This window comes from Cavia porcellus, unplaced genomic scaffold, assembly GCF_034190915.1.
Source record: "Cavia porcellus strain 051 isolate PalLab524CR breed Dunkin Hartley unplaced genomic scaffold, mCavPor4.1 scaffold_11, whole genome shotgun sequence".
In the NCBI taxonomy this organism is placed as follows: domain Eukaryota; kingdom Metazoa; phylum Chordata; class Mammalia; order Rodentia; family Caviidae; genus Cavia; species Cavia porcellus.
The window spans coordinates 41691709-41710306 of NW_026947494.1; the positions used below are offsets into that span (position 1 = coordinate 41691709).

Here is an 18598-nt window from a genome sequence, read left to right on the forward strand (position 1 = left end):
TTTAGATTTATTGCTAAATACTAAAAAACAGGAAAATATTGTTTTTAAGTTTTCTAAATCATGTAGTTTTTTTATTTTTTTGTTTTTCCTTTTTGGTAATGGGAATTGAACTTAAGACCTTGTGCTTGACAGGCAGGTGCTGTGACACTGAGCTATATCCCCAGCACAGTTTATTTTTTAAATATATAAGTTCTGAAAATATATAACACACAATGTTAAAATTGGTGGATAGTGATTTTCCATTTCTGTTAGCATTTCCACAATGCATCCCTGACAGTAACACTATTAATGTTCTGAGGGTTGGGGCACAAAGAAGTCTCTCTGAAACAGTTAAAATTAGTAAGGAGGGGCCACACTTTAATGTGAGTTGAGTTATAATTAGAAATTAATCACGGAAGATACCTTTCCTCATATTTAAATTATCTCATTTCTTCCCCAACTCTACTTCCTAGACCCTTTTCCTCCAGAACCATTTATTTTGCCTTTTCTCTCATTTAGCTCACTAGTAATACCTAAGAGATTACGCTTTACTCAACTATCTTTTCTGTAGAGGAAAACTCAAAAGATGACCAACAATGAAAATTTACCAAATTTAAGATTTAATGATCTAAAATATGTGATTAATCACTGGTTGCCCAAAAACATTCTTTGTTTCTTTTCCATGATGATGAAGATTCTTCATATATTTCCTAAAAAGCAGAACCATAACAAATATTCAAGAGACAATTTTAATAAATGACAGTGACTAAATACATTAGACAAACTAATTCCACATCTACTTCAATTTGTTCATTTCAATAATCCAGTCAATACCAACAATTGTATGAGGAACTGAGGGCAAAAAGCTGAACACAGACGCTCCCTACAATAAGGACTCCAACTCCAACTGCGGAAATGACAGACCTCCCCCGTAGGGAGAGAAATCCAAATTTAACTGTTCTTTCTTAATCCTGGGCTTTCTTTTTGATAGTTTTAGAATGATTCAATACTTTGTTAAATTTTCAGATACATTTCTCTACTGCTTTTGAATTCTCTGGAGTTTTCTGAGTTTTCTCAAGACAATAATTTTGAATTTCTGGCCTGAAAGGCCTCTTATCTCCAGACAACGAAAGTAAATTACTGGTGCCTTGTTAGCTCTATTGCACGAGATCCTAGCTTCCTGTTCACTCTTCATGCTTACAGAATCACATTTGTGAACACCTGTACCTCTTCTGACCCCCGATGGACAGAGAAACAAATACCCTAGTTGGTTCTCAAAGCAGAAACAATGCGACTATGCCAAACTGTTACCCTGTCCCATGTTTTCTGGAGCTGCCCTCTTACAGCTACTTTGCCAGCTGCCTATTCTTTTCTCCCTGGTAAAGAATCTAATCCTGGCACACAGGCTTGATGCTCATTTTGGAATTGTCTTCCTACCTTTCCTCTTCCAGGTTGTACCTTATGGGGAATTGACATTGTGGTTGACTTGTTCACAGCAAAACAATCTTGTATCTGAGCTCTGTTAAGGTCCTTTTCACATATCCTATCCTCTAAGCGAGGTTAATACATTTCTTGAGCCCTGCTTCATTTTTCTCATTTATCCCTCGCAATGCCCGAGGTGGAGGCTCAGGGAAGGACACAAGGCTCGGCCGTTAAAGCCCTGGCCCGCTGCTCTGCTCTTCTGACCCACTGAGCTGTTCATTTATTCCTCCAATTCCCCAACAGCCACAAGACTGTGAGCAACTCTAAACTCAGACGTGGAATTACACAAGTTTACAAATGCAGAACAATTCTACTGTTAATGCTAATAGCCAGGGAAAAATCAAAGGGAGCGCACCCTTTCACAATGCTCAGTTTTAATCAAAGAATTGCTTCTGTTGATTGGGTCTGACTTATTAACAAAAATAAGACACAACTTCCTATGTATCTTTTTAAATTCAATCATTATGCATTTTTTTAGTGTAACATCCCACTGCCCTCCTTTTTTCTCACTAAAAAGAAAGAACAATAGTTAAAGACTTTTTCTACTTTAAGGAATTTCTATTTTAGCCACCGCCTAAGTAACCAGGTGTTATTCTCATTCTCCAAAAGAAAGAGCCTGTACTTGAAAAGAACTCTTAATTCAAGGGATATGACTTTATCCATGAACCAATGGGACAGTCCAGGTTAGGAATTCCCTGCTATCATCTGTTGAGATCTACTCTGTGCCTTAGCTTCTGAGGAGATGAATTTTTTATGATTAACAAACCTGAGGATATTACAGAAATGCTCTATTTCACATATATAGAAAATAAGATTCTGTATAAGGAAGGCCCAGCCACGAATACAAATTCTGTATAAACTCTTTTTCCTTACCCTTCATTTGAGAACTCCTAACCAAAAAAAAAAAAAAAGGGAGAGTTGGTTTTTTTTTGTTTTTTTTTTTTTAACTTACCTTTTTCCATATGGGCACTTTGGCTTTTAAAGTGTCAATGGCATAGCTCACAGCTGCTAGAGAGGCAGCCCTGTGGGCTGAGGACACAGCAATAACTATGCTTGCTTCTGACACTGGAACCAAGCTTTAAGAAAATACAGAAAAAAAGTTACTATCCCTTCCTAATCTACATGTTAAAGAATCTGCTAGAAAAGCAAGAAGAAAAAATTCAGTTGTATAATAGGACTATATTATAGATCTATTTTATTTAAACAACCAGTTTAGAAAGAAAACAAAATCATCCAAAGTGCACTCAGCCAAGGGGATCCCAAAGTTGATGTGGCCAATATGCTAGCATTAAACCAGAAAACCTGTTTGATTGAGGGCCAAGAAGAAAGGATCCTCTGGCTGACTCAACAAACATTTGATTCAAACAAGCAAGGCACAGTGCCAGGTAAGACTTAGAGGTACAAAGTTATTGCATGCTAAGTATAACACAGAATTTAAAATAATAAATGGTAATAATAAGTAACAGAATTAACAATATTTATTAATAAAATTACTGGTTATAATAAAATACTGGTTATTAATAAAATTAAAATATAACAAAATAATAACTAATATGACAGAGGCTGTCTTAAATTCTATCTTGTAAAGGCTAGAATTGTATTCTTTTTAGTGGGACAAAAAGGCAAACTATTTTAATGACTTTGAATTTTTCACAGACTCATAAAAAACAGTCCAGAGCACAAAATAATTCTCAAAAAGCCTCAAGGACTTTAGCAAACCTTCCCACAGGTACTCAGGTCCAGGGCTGGAAAGTTTGCATGACTGCCCCCTGCTAGAGGAAAAGAGGCAGCAAGGGCTCCCCGGAGTTACAGCTCCCAAGCATCCATTCAAGTAGTAGAAGCCATCTCCATTGTCCACTGAAACAATACGCACACTTTGCACTCCAAGTAAGAGAGAATTTCTAAGAAAGAGCCCAGCATTCACGCAGAGATGGAAGACACTATACTTAACTTTCAGATTAGTAAAGAATATCATACCCAAGTCTATGGAACACTGCTATGTGTTTTACCGGCCATTTCTGCCTAATGTCACTACAAATTTTTCTGATTTCATTTTCCGCCATTGGTATATATGCTTCATATTCTAAACTAATGACTTTTTTCCCTTCAAAGTTATTTCTTGTAGTCCCTAAAACACAAAAAATGCACAATATTAAAATAAAATCTTCCCCTAATTTAGAAATAGCACATTAACAGAAAAAATAAACATCTATCTAAAAATTACTTTGAAATTTTACAGACACAGACCTTGATTAAGAAAGGAAAAGCTATTTACCCCAAAGTTGATAAGGAAATAAACACTGATTAAGCAAGCTTCACTGAAAACATTCAGGTGACAACACAAACGCTATTTCTTTTCTAACAGTTATCATTTGATATTAACAAGGAAAATATGTTCCCAGAATTATTTTCAAGTATATTTTTTCTCAACATTGGGGAAATACAGAACTTCTTCTTTTTGCTATTGCGTAAGACCTTTTTTGTGTCTTGCTATAAATTAATCTAAAGGTTACTAAGACAAAACAAAACAAAAAAATCTGCTAAACTTCTCTGGGTAATTTTTGTTTATTTTCTAGTATCTTAAAGTCCTCTATTAACCCTCTGCATGGGAAGCACTTGCTAATTTCTACAGTGTTGTGCAGTCAATAGATGCTATGGGATTAAAACTCACCTACAAATAAGGACACTGCACCACATAATGGAGAAATCACCAACTGTGAGATTTCATCTACTGAAAGTTTCTCGGCAGTGCATTTTATTATGTCTTTAGATTTCTCTTCAACCGCACCCATATTTATCCTAGAAATAAGACATTACTTAATCTTAACTGGAATACTAGAAACAAAACACTCAACTTGTAGGCTATTTCAATTTATATTTTTTTCCACACCAGACATCTTAAGAGGCTTGATTTAATGTGAATGATAAACATAAGCAACCATAAGCACTGGGGTGGCTGAGACAGGAGAGTTGCCATGAATTCAAGGCCAGCTGGGGCTAGACAGTATTAAAGGACAGTCAAACTACATAGAGAGACCCCCATCTCAAAACAAACAAACAAACACCAATTGTAAACTTTTAGCAAAATTAATCTATTCACAAATATCCCTAATAAGTCAGGCATTATATACAAAGGAATTCAACATTAGCTAAAATGTAATCACTCTCACATGTCTATTTCAGTTCTGGTTTTTTTGTTGTTGTTGGTTTTTTTTTTTTTGTCTTTTTCGTTTTTTTTTTTTTTTTTTTTTTTTTTTAATCGATACCAGAGATCGAACTCATGACTGCCTGCTTGCAAGGCAGGCGCTTATGCTGCTGAGCTAAATCCCCAGCCCCTTATTTCAGTTCTGTAACTGCTATTCATATCTCCAATCACGGTACAGGTGAGATATCACCATCTTCACCTACATGTACTTTATAACCAAGCACCCTAGAGCTACCTTTTTCTTTATCCATAAAGGAAAGAAGGAGAGTAGAAGTGATGGAGATTTGATGGGAACTAGGTTCCTTTCATAACTTGGAATCACCCCAGCTAAGTTACAGAGGAAACAGAATAAGCTGTACACCTATTTCAGGTGTTGAGCAAAGTCTTTCGCAGCGCATTCCTCATAAAATTCATTGAAGGTTATTTCACATTCACTAAGGGCCGCAAGTACATACTACTCACAGGTTCCCTTCCTCAGTTGTATCTGGATAGGAGAAACAAAGAGATGAAGAACTGTAGATGGGATACACCTCATGGAAATAAATAAGGGTCTGAGACTGAGCTTAGGGGTTATGAGAGAGGAAAGTATTCCAGAGGTCTCTCTCCAGAGGTAGTATTTAAAGCTGAGACATGAAGGATTAGGAAAAATGTGAAGAAAGGGGACAGGCAAAGAAAGGAACTAGCAAATGTGGAAGCTTTGGGACAAAAAAGAACATGGTGTGCTCAGAAGCCACCAGGAGGCCTAAGAACAGAAAGCACAGGAGAAGGGGCAGTCAGCGGTTAGATAGGTAGGTAGGGCCCTGTAGGGCCTAAAGGGTATAATTACAAATCCTGGGAGGTTTCATTGGCACTGAAAACAGAAAGAAGGTTCAAAGTAGTTAGTGATTCCTTCAAAATGCTGAAATTCCAATCAAAAGGCCTTAACAAGTCCAGTGCTAATTTTCCTGTCTCTTTCCAACTACTGAAAAGCACACTGTTCATGTGTCACTGGATTCCAGGATGCTTCACCTGCTGTACACATCAGTCAAGCTTCTTTCATCTCACCACCTTCACCTACAAGACCATCACTTTATAACCGAGCCCTGGTAGCTCTGGGCACACCTATTCTGTCCCAGAGCCTTTCAAGCTTTTTTCTTTCACTAAGACATATGTAAACCAAACAGGGTCTATGAGCTTAAATCACAGAATTCCTAACATCTAATTGTAGAATACTAAAACCTAGCACACATAACTAACATACAATGTTGAATAATCTTTCTAATGTGAGAACTGCTGTTACACACATCTGTAATTTTAACAGCAGTCTGTCCCAAATGCTGAAAAATTCCAAATGTTGAAAAACAACATTTTAAAAACTCCAGAAATCATGATGATGCCACCAAGGCCACAATAGTCAAAGAAAATTTGAGATCCATACCTAGTAAGAGATTCTATTATTTCCAGATAGCAGGTACGACAAAGGCCCCCTAAGTGTGGACATGCTGATCAATCTGCCATGCAGACCTATTTTTCATTTTCTGAGCCACTGTTCTCCAGGAAAGGAAGGCTAAGGAATGCATGAAAAGCTAATCAGGCGTCCTTGATTTGTTTCTTTCTTTAGTAAAATCAAGATTTTGCTATTGAGTGTAACATTCACTGTCAATTTTAGATAAAACTCCATCAAAGGTTTTTTCATTACTAATTTGAGTTTTAAATCAGGAATGATTTAACCTACCTTGTTCTTCAGTTGACAGTAAGTTTCATCCTATCTCTTTATACTGAAGAAAAGCATGATCTCTTGAAGTATGATGAATTTTCTTATACATCATCCTACTCAAATATGGGCTAAGTTATTTGGAATGATGGAAATATAGCACAGGACATGAGACCAACTGCAATACACCTATAGTGAACTATAGTAAATTTTATTTTCTGACAAAATGATCTACTGACATTCTAGTTACATTTCTTTGTGTGCAATTAAGCCAATATTTACCATTATGCAAGACAGTCATTATTTAAAGTCATTTCAGAGAAAATAAAAGAGTCCAATAAGATGAATTCAAAGTTGGTCTCTGCCACTTATTGGCTATGTGACAAAAACCAGCATTTTAAACTTCTCTGAATTTCAGTTTTCCCACCAGCGAGACATGGATATTAATACTCCACCATCTAATACCATGACTGACACATAAATAAGATCTCAATAAACCATGTTAAATAAAAAAATTAATATATCAAACTAATATGGAAATCCAACAGAACTGATACAGAGCTGGGAGGTAGGTATCTCTAATTCTGTCTATACCAATAAAGAGCTATTGCACCAGTAAATAACTGGTATAAACAGACTTACAAAGAATATACAGTAACAGCAAACCACATACAAGTTATCATCTCAACAATCCTGCTCCACAAGACTGGTTTAGAAAAACAAATCACACGTACCTACATGGTTGCAAAGTATTATCCTCCACTAATGGGGGGGATAATGGCAATTTCGTCTCCTGGCTGAAGTTGGAGGAGCTGATCTCCCAGTTCGACATACTCCTGACGAACAGCAAATATCACCTGATTTTTAATATCAGCCAATCTGAAGGAGAAAAAGTCTAATTAGAAGTAAGTGTGTGATTGACCTCAAAATTCTTCAGCTGCAATTAAAAATATGACACAAATACCATTATCTCAAGCATGATCTGCAAAGTTACTCATTTTCTATAGACAAAGGAAATATCTACAAAAAACACATTTATTCATTACAAAAATACATTTAACTGCCAACAACTCTTTATTAAATGTTGTATATATTGGGGAATTAAACAAAACCAGAATGGAGGCAACATTCAAACCAGTTCAACAGAAAAGAGAAATTCCCAAATCAGTCTGCAGTCTTCTGTGTAAGTATAGCAGCATACTAAGCACAGCTCGTAAGTTTCCTACAGTACCAGGTGTCTCCCTACAGCTACATGAAAAGCAAGACAGTATGGAGGCATTGTGAGGGTTCACTGTTAGAGCATTGTAAGAGAGAAAATCGAGCAGGTAATAGTTTTCTTTTGAACATTCATTGTGGAGTATGTGGGTGCTGGGGATGGACCCGAGGGCCTCCTGCATGCTTAAGCCACATTTCCATCCCTGAGTAACTCAAGCCCTTGGAGTCCAGGTTAAACAAACATTTATGTAGATTTCAGCCATTATTAATATTTCAAGAACACCTTCATGTAAGCACATTTATATTTTGTTCCAAACAGGTCTCAAAATCAGAATGAGAGTAGCAAAATTACAGTTTCAAGGACCAAGAAAAAATATATATATATTGCAAGACTCAAATTCAGCAGCATTTAGGGTTTAATGTATTTTTCTTTAATTTTAGAAATTTCTATTCTGAATGTTCTAAAGAAAGATAACACAAAGTACAAAGCACATCTGAAGTAGAATTTGTAAAAATTTCACTTAATGGTATAAAAATACAGAATCTACATTTTCAATATAGTGCAAATTATAAAAATTGTAAAATATATAATCATGTGGGAGCATCTAAGTTCATAGTCTTTAGTAAATTATCTTTAACGTTCCTCAAGGAATTGTGCATTTCTAAACAACAGAGTTGAAATTTTCAGGAGTAGTTCCAGAAAAATGCAACTAATAACTCATTTTAAAACTATTTTTTATATTACTTGTTTATTATATGCATTATACAAATTTTTTAACTACCCAGGATGTCGAGTTTCTATCTCTTTCCACAGCTGCAACGCGTTTATTTCTTGTGGCACAGAAATGGTCTCTGAACGAACTCCTGCAATTTCGGCACTTTTTGCAAAATACAATACTGCAACCTGAAAGAGGAAAAAGATGCTTTTGATAGTAACTCACAGTCCTTTTCACACAGTGAGTTTTCTGATTTTTTCCAAATGTATTTATTTTAATCAGATAAATTTTATAAATTAGAGAAAACTGAATCATCAGAAGTTTCCCATGTATCTACAGGTTCGTTTTTTAACAATTTTTTGTTTTAAACACAATTCAGATTAATTTAATGCTTTTTACTTTTATAAATTTAACTCTGCCACCGTCCTAAATTGTATAGCCTTAGAAAATAAGTTGTCTATTTCCAAGTGACAAAATCATAGTGACTTTTTAGAAAGCATAAGCAATGAACAAAGTGTCTGAGCTGTGAGATGAATTATGCAAACAAATAAATAAGTCAGCGAATACTTTGTTTTGACAATTGCTGAATGACCTGTGGCATCTGTCTACAATTACATTGGAACCAGTTGCCAGGGATTAAGCTACTTAACATACAAAACCCGACATCTAAAAAAGCAAGTGGGTAAACCCGCATTTCCTAAGAGAAACCTGCGCAAAGCAGTCTGACAACTGAGGGATTCGACTAAGTAAAACACACCACCTGTCATTCAGTACAACTTACTCTCTGCGAAAAAGAAATAATCACGGTTCTACAAATAAAGCAGTGTTTGTAAATCCATAGTTGTAGCGCATTTCTTCTCAGGAATTCTTAAGTGCACTTTAAAAATTAAAAATATATCGCGTCAAAATGAGTAATTTGAAAGTGGGTCTAAAAAGGTCCAGGTGCTTCCAACAACAAACCTGCCCTGGACTCGATGGCCTGGACACCTGAGTTCCAGGAGAGGCGCGGACTGCAGCGTCGGCGGCAGCAAAGTCCCCGAACCAGAGGCCACCGGGACGGCGGTGACGCAGACCCCAGGCGCAGTACAGGGTGAGTGCGCGTCGACGGGGAGGAAAGGAGGAAGGTCTCAGACCAGGGGCAAGTCTGCGGAGGGATGAGCCAGACACGTCTAGGAAACCTAAGCAACCAGGTAAGCTCGCCGACACACTTCCTACCCTTACCTGGCAGCTGGGTACCATCCCGCCCCCGACCCCAGGGCCCAACCACACCCGCAGCAGCGGAGTCCGACTGAGCCCGAGAGCGCAGGCGCAAGTAAATGCTCCCGCCCCTCTGGCGTGCCCGGACGGAGCATGCGCGCAACTAGCTCCGCCCCCGCTCCTGTCCAACTAGTCAAAATCCCCGGGAGCCTTTGCCACAAAAGTAGTTTTACTTTCTAGTTCGTCACGGGATAAAAGCAAACATGGCAATCGATGTGGAAATGAATAACGAACTGGCCATGCCTGGCCTTCTTCCCAGGAAGAACCGTGTGCAACCGAGGACTCGCCTAGACCCTTGTCACCTGCGTTAATGAGGCTTTGCTGGGAATAATGTTGCAGAGGAGTCTAGGCTTTTCCAGTTTTCCACCTTCAGGCCTCGATGCACTTTTTAATTAACTGCCCCAGTGTTTGATTTTCGTTAAAGACTTTAAGCCTTTGCCTTATCAGAACCTCGGAACCGTGTCAAGTTCACGCTTGTCCTAGTTGCTCAGCTCTGTGTCCGCGCCCTTCAGCCCACCTCGCCCGCTTCCACCACCTCACAACGCTGTCGCGCAGCGTTGAATTTCTCTCATGTAGTGAGTTAGGTATTCTGCCCTGGAGCTCACAGCCGTAGGGACTCGTTAACTTTAATCGTCAGTCTTGTACCAAGCGTAAAACCAGGTGTCATGGCGCGGCGGGGGGGAGGGGCAGAGTGCGTGGCGGGTCACCAAGAAGGGCGCTGTCGGAGCCTTGGCTACAGAGGAATCTGCTGGATCAGGGCCGCAGGGACAAGGAGGACTTGTGTGTGTGTGTGTGGGGGGGGGGGTCGCTTGCCCATGCGAAGCCGCAGGAACTGAAGCAGCAGAATGAGTTCACGGAAGGATAAATAGTTGGCATGGGGCTTATGCCTCTTGCAAGAAAGGAGGGAGTGAACAGTGAGGCTGTAGTCACAGAAGAGAAGCCTGTAGCAGGAAGAATTGATGTCTAACACCCATTTGTATGCTGGTGAAGTTCCTGAACACTGAGGATGAAAGATTATATTCATACCGGCCAAAAAAACAAAGGCATGACCAAGGAGGCCTTGTGGTTCCTGGGGGGCCGTCTAATGCCAGGCGATGGTAGTATCTAAAAGAGGATGAGGTCAAAAACTGACCCAAAATGTGATACACAACCAAACATTTATAAAGGCCAGAGTCTGAAACTCCTCATCCTGTAAAAACTCATTAAAAATACAATACTCTAGATCTTTTCTTAAAAATTCTTGATCAAGAAATTTAATCAATTTACAGCGATAAAAATAAGTAGGTGCAGTAATACAGATAGTGGTAAAAACAAAACACACATTACTATTTTGATTCATTCCAAATTGCAAATCAATTGTGGGATTATCATTATAAAATAAAATGCAAGTAACATCAGAATAAGATCAGTTCTAGTTAAAATGCATTAGTTACTCAAATTGGAACATTAAATATTGCAACACATCCAATCTTATCTATGTTTTTAATGATCATTTCTTTATTTCAGAAGAATGTTTTTAGGACCAAGAATAAATAATAACATGATGAATTATACTTCTGTCAGTTTCTCTTCAGTTATATTGTTAAAGAAGTAGCCCAGCCAGAAAACTTGGGAAATTTTCAGCTATTATTTTGACAATACTGCACTCTTTTATTTGTATGTCTCTAATTATTAGAGGAATCTTTACAGGTTTTCCTTGATCCATTGTTTTTCTTTGTGAGATTTGTGTTCATGTCTTTTATTCATTACTTCTGTAGATGTGAAACAGTTCTTTAAAATATATACCACATTTAAAATATATACCACATTGTCTTAGTTACTTTTCTCTTGTTGCTGAGACAAAACACCTGACACCCAAAGTTAAAGAGGGAAAGTTCATTTGGCTTATAGTTTGTAGAGTTCATAATTCACTGTTTCCAAGGCATGATGTCTTGGCAGAGAGGTAATGCAGAAGAGAACCTGTTCATGGCAAACAGAAGACAGCAAAAGCAAGCAGGGAAGGGAGCAGACAAGCCTCTTTCTGTCACTTACGTTATCCAGGCTGTAGGGATTAGGGTGGGGCCAAACCAATCAGTGTATTGTTTAGTGATCACACACCCTTAACCACAGCACCATTAATCCCAGCATTACATCATGAATTAATCACGCACTCTAGATTCACTCTCCTCTCAAAAAGCCCCACCTATGCCTGCATGAGGTTTTACAGGGGGGACATTTAAACGAAAACCATAACTACATATAAATACCATATGTGCATATATATCTTATCTGTAATTTGGAGGTATGCAAGAAAGATACCTGACAATTTCCACCTATTCAAAGACTCTTTTTAATTACAAATTCATTAATTATATCAGTGGACGATCAGAATGGAATATAACATTAGTTTAGAAACTTTAGGATCAATATTTGCAGTTCACTTGAACTACTGTTCACTTGAACTATTGACTGGATTAAGAATTGTCTGAGGTGCCTGAATTGTGGGAGCTCACTGTATTCATCAAGGGATTAATCCACTGCATTTCATAGTGCCATTGGCTGTCAGGGGGAGGGGCCAAAGTGGAGGAGTTGATCCCTGGGACCTCCTTTGGAGGGTGGTTCTCTTGCTGGTGTTCTGTGCTATTTTCTGGCTGCCTTTGCTCTGTGACCACTTTTGCTCTATGAAGCAGAAGATTCTGCTTTGAGAACCGTGAGCCCATAGGAAAAAACCCACTGAAACTGTGAGCTAAATGAACTAGTTCCTCCTTCAAGATTGTCTATGTCAGGCATTTTATTTCTCAGCAGTAGGAAAGCTAATATATACCATTACTATTTATGATAAAAGAATAGTCAGAGCCCACATTTTCTGTTATTTTTTACCACAAGAAATGCTGTTTGATTAAACATAAATAAAAAGATAAATCGAAGCAAAAACACTTCCATTTTATTTTAAAACTTCTGTGACATTTGAACTATAAATGTATTTCAGACTTTCACAAAAGCTCACATCAAAGCATCAAGAAGAAGCTGAGTATAATGGAATATGGCCTGTAATTCCAGCACTCGCGAGGCTGAGGCAGAAAGATCACAAATGAAAGAACAATTTAGCAATTTAGTGAGATGCTGTCTGTAAATTTAAAATAACAACGACAATAATAATAATAGATTAGGAAATATAGCTCAGTGGGGAGGACTTGTATTCAATCCCTTAGCCCCCTCCACACCAGGAAAAATCAGAAAGTTAACTTTGTTTGTAGCAATAAAATTAACAAAAATATTCTTCTCTTTTTCTGTAAAACAATGTCTCAGAAATGCCTAGCAGAATTAGCATTCACTGTTAGATTTTCTGTCAACTTTTTAACAAACAGGAAAGAGTTTAAGGGTTTATTTTTTCCTAACCAATTAATATAATTGAATATAGGTCATAATTACTTAGATTTAAGAACATGCTAAAGCTCTGCCTATAAACGAATATAAATATAAATTGAAATATCTGTACTATCTGATTTCCATAATCCAATTTATTCACCCACATTACAGATTTTTTAAAATATAAATATTTCAAACCAATTCAAATATTTTAAGCATATCCTATTTTCATTTCTGTCCAAATATTACCTACTATTATTTTCCACTAATAAATAGTACCTACTCTTGGATGGCCCTATTGTCAGGAATTTTTCAGAGGCTTTAAGCCAGGTGAGGTTTATAATTATGTACTATGTTTAAAAATATAGGAAATAGATTTTCAAATTTCAGGATTGTCATGGTTTATGTCAGTGGCCCCAAACCTCGTGCAGAGACGGACTGGACCAAATCTAGTGTTTGTGTGTTCTTTGTCTAGAGCTTGGATTGGTGGTGTGAACGTTTCAGCTGCCCCAAGGTGGAGCCAGGGTACCATGCATCAACTCAGAGAAGGTGCGTGTCTCTCTTGCAAGTTTACGTGCTTTTGCCGTTAGCAGTGGACATAAAGGTCTGCCCTGCCACACCATGTTGCCTGGGAGCCAACTAAGTATGGATGGAAAAGTCCAGGAACTGCAAGAAATAAACCTTTCCTTACCTAATTTTGGATGTCAGGTATTTTGTCTCAATGATGAGTAAAAAAAAGTAACTAAGACAAGTATGCATCTCTTTACTTTTAAATGTAACAAAGTTTATAAAGATTAAAACTATAAAACTATTTCTGAGGAAGTTTGGAGTATGTGAGTTCTGTAGACACCGAACTGAGGTCTTGAAGGGATTTGGGTGATACTTAAATTTATCATTAAAAAACAGATGATGCGGTAGCTGGTTTTTGAAGAACTAGTTGGGTCTACAACCATCTGGAGGGATGTATTTTAACCCAGAATGTCAAACACATTTCTACAGTGATATAAAGTCATAGAATGTAACGCAGTTTTAACAACCCTTCATGGCAGCTTGCACCTTGTAGGTATACAACACGTTTTAGAATAGCTTTGGAACTGAAAAAAAGACTGTTTTAAAAATATTGCATTTGTCTTGTATAATTTTATTTTTTCACCATTTAAAAAGAACCCAAACCCACCATAAACTACATATACTTATTAGTTTATTCAAATTTAGGTCAAAAAAAGAGAAGTGATCCCCCATGCAGTTAGTTATTCCAATTGCAAATCCTTCACCTCACAGTCAAAGTAGGTAACTAGGAAGTGCCAATGTGTACTCCACTGATTGTTTTCCAAAACCAGTAGGCAATCTTTCTACTCAAGGTGAAGAAGAAGTTAATGTTTTATTTCTATAAAATCTAAGATATGTGCATAAATTGCACATGATATGAAGGAGCAGGAAGAGGGGAAGGAAGAACATTGTGGACACCACCCAGGAGCCAACACAAAATGAAGCTCTTTTAAGGAACATGGTGTGGACCTTATAGAGGTTTTTGTTTTGTTTTGTTGTTTGTACCAGGGATCAAACTCATGCCTGGCAGGTGCTTATGCTGCTGAGCTAAATCCCCAGCCCTTAGAATCCTTAACATTAGCTTTTGAGAATTATTAAGGAGATTTGAGGAAAACAGAAAACTGAAAATCTCACCAACAAGAGTTAGTGAAGCAAAAATCTTCATAGAAAGAGACAGCACATTTACTTCTGGAATGGAAAAGACCTTGGGCGATTCATTGCAAATGAAGGTAGAAGCTGTGCCCCAAATCCTTGGTGAATACCCTGAGTAAAGTCCTAGTCTAAAAGGTGGTCAAGGAAGGCAGTCTTACCTTTCACACACCTTTTAACTCTTTGGCACTAGAAATGACAACTGTTTCTCTTTAAAAGCCACAGAGATAAAAATAGAACTGCAAATTGAGAATGATTTGAAGCCCAAGTTTATGTCAGTACTCAAAAGGGATATGACATTATAAACTGTTGTGGACTGCACGTCTCTGTTACCCCACAGTGTACAGTTTGAAATCCTAATCTGCAAGCCGATGGCATCTAAACATTGGCCTCTTGGAAGAAATGAGGGCATAAAGTTGGGTCCCTCATGAAAGGCATTAGTGTCCGTGTAAAGAGAACCCCAGAAAATCAGCAATCATTGCCATATGAAGACACAAGAAGTTGGTGTCTATGACTGGGAGAAGACCCTAAATAGGACCCAATCATATGGACATCCTGATCTCAGATTCTCTGATGCCAGAACTAAAGAAATAAATTTCATGCTGGGATGGGGATTTAGCTCAGAATTAGAGTGCTCCTCTAGTGGATGCAAGGCTCTGAGTTTGATCCCTTGAACTACAAGAGAAAAAGAAGAGAGAATGAAAAACGAAAATATATATTATGGTATAGCTTTTCATACCCATGGATTCCATATCTGTATGTTCAACTAACCACAAATTGAAAGTATTTTTCAAAATTTCCAGCACTGAACATATGGAGACTTACTTAGTTGTCATTACTTCCTAAACAATATGGTACAACAACAATTTACCTATCATTTGCATTATAAATAATCTAGAAATGGTTTAAAGAGTACAAGAGTGGACTACCAAAAATACTACATCACATTATGCAAGGCCCTGGAGTGTCTGTGGTAGTATCCACAAAACGTCCTGGAGTCAGTCTTCTAAGGATTTTGAGGAGTGATTCTACCTGCCACGGCAGCCTGAGCTAAAGCATGAAGTAAACACAGGCTAAAGACCTTTAAGAAAACTGTAAAGAGGAAAATGAACCATATTTGGGTAGTGGAGAACCTTAAAGTATATTCTCACCCTACCCCATCCTCTCAAGCAATAGGTAATTTTTTATTCACTGTACTTCAAGAGTCAGCAAACACTTATGGAAAGGATGAATCTGTAAAGGCTTAGATCAGCCAAGGCATGTGATCTGTCACAGCTGTGCAATGCTACTATTGCAGTGTGGAAGCAACTAGTTGCAATAAGTAAAATGAATGTGCTCTATTTCAGGAAAATTATTTACAAAAATAGGAAGTGACCAGTTTAACCCACAGACCATCTTCATAAACCCAGTATGTGAGGCAGTCCGTATCTCATAAACTAAGGGAAAAGACAGAGGAGGAGTTGAAGAGAAATCAACCATATTATAATTTGCATAAATAGACTTTGACAAATCTTTCCATGTTGAATTTCAGTAAAATAAGAAACAAGCAGAAAATAAAATATAAAACAGCATAAGGGGAAAAGAAAATATGCTTCAGTTAAAAATATATAAAATTGATATAAACTGCAGCATAAAACTGATAGCTGAAAAAATGTTACAGTAAAAACCAAACCCTCTCCCCAAAAGGATATGTCCTAGTAGATCTGCACTACAAGAATGTTTACCATGGTTCCCTGTTATCCATGGTCTCACTTTCTATACAATTTCAGTGTCTATCAGTGATTGATGAACAAGCAGACAACATAGACATACAGAAGAGCTGGGTAAATAACCCATTTGGTTTAGTTGGCATACAGAATATGATATCTAACATCAGTGTCATTTTACATTGACAGTTTTCTCTTCGGGTTGCTTCACCACCTTCTGCAATTCATTGATTCTCCTGTTAGCATGTCTGGGTGGCTCTTTGTGCGTCCACACAGAATGTGCTCCCCTCCCAGTGTACTCTAAAAGACTTCTCCTTGTCACTTGGTGCACTAACTTGCCTGTGATAGGCCTTGACATAATTTTCCGCATAGTTCTTGTGTTTCAGCTCACGAGTTCCATAAGACAGTGGGCTTACAGTTTTTACCAGTTTTAGAGGATTTCCAGGCATTTCAGATTTCTGCAAATTATTTCTCCTTTTGGGTTCTTCCATCTCTTGTGAGGACTATAATCACACCTTTTGTGATCCCCGCTAAGTTAGAACTCCACTCACAGGTCCTGCATTCACATTATTTCCCCTTTTTTTCAGTTTCATTTGGATAGCTTCAATCAATATATCTTCATGCTTACTATTTGTCTCTTCTCTAAGGACTAATTTACCATTGAAGTCATACATTGTATTTTTTTACTTCAAATATTTTTGTCTGCATCCCTAAAAATTTAATTTGAACCTTTTAAAACATTTTTTCTTGACTGGTCCAAGAAATCTGTCAGTTGAGGCAATTCTGGGTTAATTTGATTGACTTGTTATTATGAGTCATATTTTTCTTTTTATTTGCAAGGCTGGTTGGTTTTTACTGGATGCCAGACACTGCAAATTTTACTTTGTTGGATGAGGAAATTGTTTTTGTATTCCTATAAATGTTCTTATGTTTTGTCGTGGAACAGGATAAGGTATTTGGAAGCATTTTAACTCTTTTATGATTTACTTTTAAATTTTGTTAAGCATACTGACATTTAGTCTGGGGTTAATTTCCCTACTATGGAAGCAGAATCCCCCCCGCCCACTACTCTGCCTCCTCCCCTGTGAATGACATAAAAAGTTCCCCAGTTAGCTGGTCAAGTTGGGGGAAGAAATATGCAGCTTGGCTCTGTGATCACTGTGGATTTTTCCCCTGCTTATCGATATCGGTCCTTCCTATGGCTTTGGTAATTCCCTGACACACATGTGCTGCCAAGTGAATGCTTGGCAGAGACCCTCAGCAGTCTCCAGCCTTCTGCGCTATCTAGGTCTCCCTGGTTCAGTAGTCTAGTTTACTTGATCCCTGTACTCAGCTGCTCTCCTCAGCAAGACCACCGGTTTCTGCTGAGTTTTCTTTAGTGTGTGGCAGTTTGGAAATTCTGCTGGCTCAATTATAGAGTCATCTTCATTTGTTTTCCAGGTCTTACGAGTCACTGGTCTTCACTGTCTGATGATCAGCACCCTGAGAACTGTCCTTTCATATGTTTTTTCTGTTTTTTTAAAAAACCTTTTTCAATGGAAAAGGTGAATCTGATCCATATGATTCTACTTTGGCCCAAAGAAGAGGCTTGTTTCCCTGAGCATTTTGGATTAAAGATGAAGAAATCTGCTCCATGCTATTTTTTAGGGCACATAAGGTCTAGAAGTCTTAAGGTCTATACATATAGAGAGATTAGTGATAGAGAATTTAGAGCCAAATTTTCTATACCTAGACTTTAATATAAAGCCCTGGCTTTTAGCTCTGTATTTTCAGTCACACACATTGTTACACTTTGTCCCTAAATTCAGGTTTCTAAAGTCCAATTAAAACCTCTTCAGCTGTATCCTTCTCCTTAAACCCTCTAGATTGTGTCATAGTCTGCACCATCTCATTGCTCTAGCTGTTCCTCTCTGGATGTTCAGTGGTCTTTCACCTGATTCACTCTGTTTCTACATTCTGCTGAAATTACTTTTGTTTAAATTAGCAAACGATACATCTGCTATTAAGGCCACAAAATGCCACCTTTATATTTTCAATGCTGGTTAATTCTTGTGCACTTTATATGTTTATTTTCACCCAGGAAAACAATCAAATTATTAAACAGTTCTAAGCAATTCAAAGCATTCCACGGCTTATTTAACCTCATTCAATTTGTATCATATTGCCATGGTTTTTATTACTGTACATATATTTGAAGTCATTTACCATAAAAGTTATTAAAGAGTAATAGTTTATGCAACTGTAGCTAAAATTAAATGTTAACTAATTTAATCAAATTTAAATCAGTTAATTAGAAATT

The 18598-nt window shown here is 37.5% G+C and overlaps 1 protein-coding gene and 1 long non-coding RNA gene across 6 annotated transcripts in view; one reads left to right on the forward strand and one right to left on the reverse strand.

The window, feature by feature from the left end:
- Window positions 1-576: 576 nt before the first annotated feature.
- Window positions 577-9563, reverse strand: Mocs2 (molybdenum cofactor synthesis 2). 5 transcript variants are annotated; one of them, XM_063258135.1, is made up of 8 exons: window positions 9251-9434; window positions 9072-9167; window positions 8357-8478; window positions 7094-7238; window positions 4133-4260; window positions 3439-3589; window positions 2414-2537; window positions 577-689 (listed from the first exon to the last, which is right to left on the reverse strand). In XM_063258135.1, the coding sequence occupies exons 4-8, from the start codon at window positions 7189-7191 to the stop codon at window positions 621-623; spliced, it is 570 nt and encodes a 189-aa protein (XP_063114205.1). In that variant the 5' UTR covers window positions 7192-7238; window positions 8357-8478; window positions 9072-9167; window positions 9251-9434; the 3' UTR covers window positions 577-620. The 5 variants fall into 5 exon arrangements, with proteins under 5 accessions (XP_063114205.1, XP_063114206.1, XP_063114204.1 ...); XM_063258136.1 differs by lacking the exons at window positions 9072-9167; window positions 9251-9434 and adding an exon at window positions 9512-9563; XM_063258134.1 differs by lacking the exon at window positions 9072-9167 and having other exon boundaries at window positions 9251-9432.
- The window catches only part of LOC111756973 (uncharacterized), a 63367-nt gene continuing 54126 nt past the window's right edge, over window positions 9358-18598 (forward strand). The window contains exons 1-2 of the long non-coding RNA XR_010050469.1: window positions 9358-9480; window positions 13371-13444. This is a non-coding gene — a long non-coding RNA (uncharacterized LOC111756973). The remainder of the gene's footprint in view (window positions 9481-13370; window positions 13445-18598) is intronic.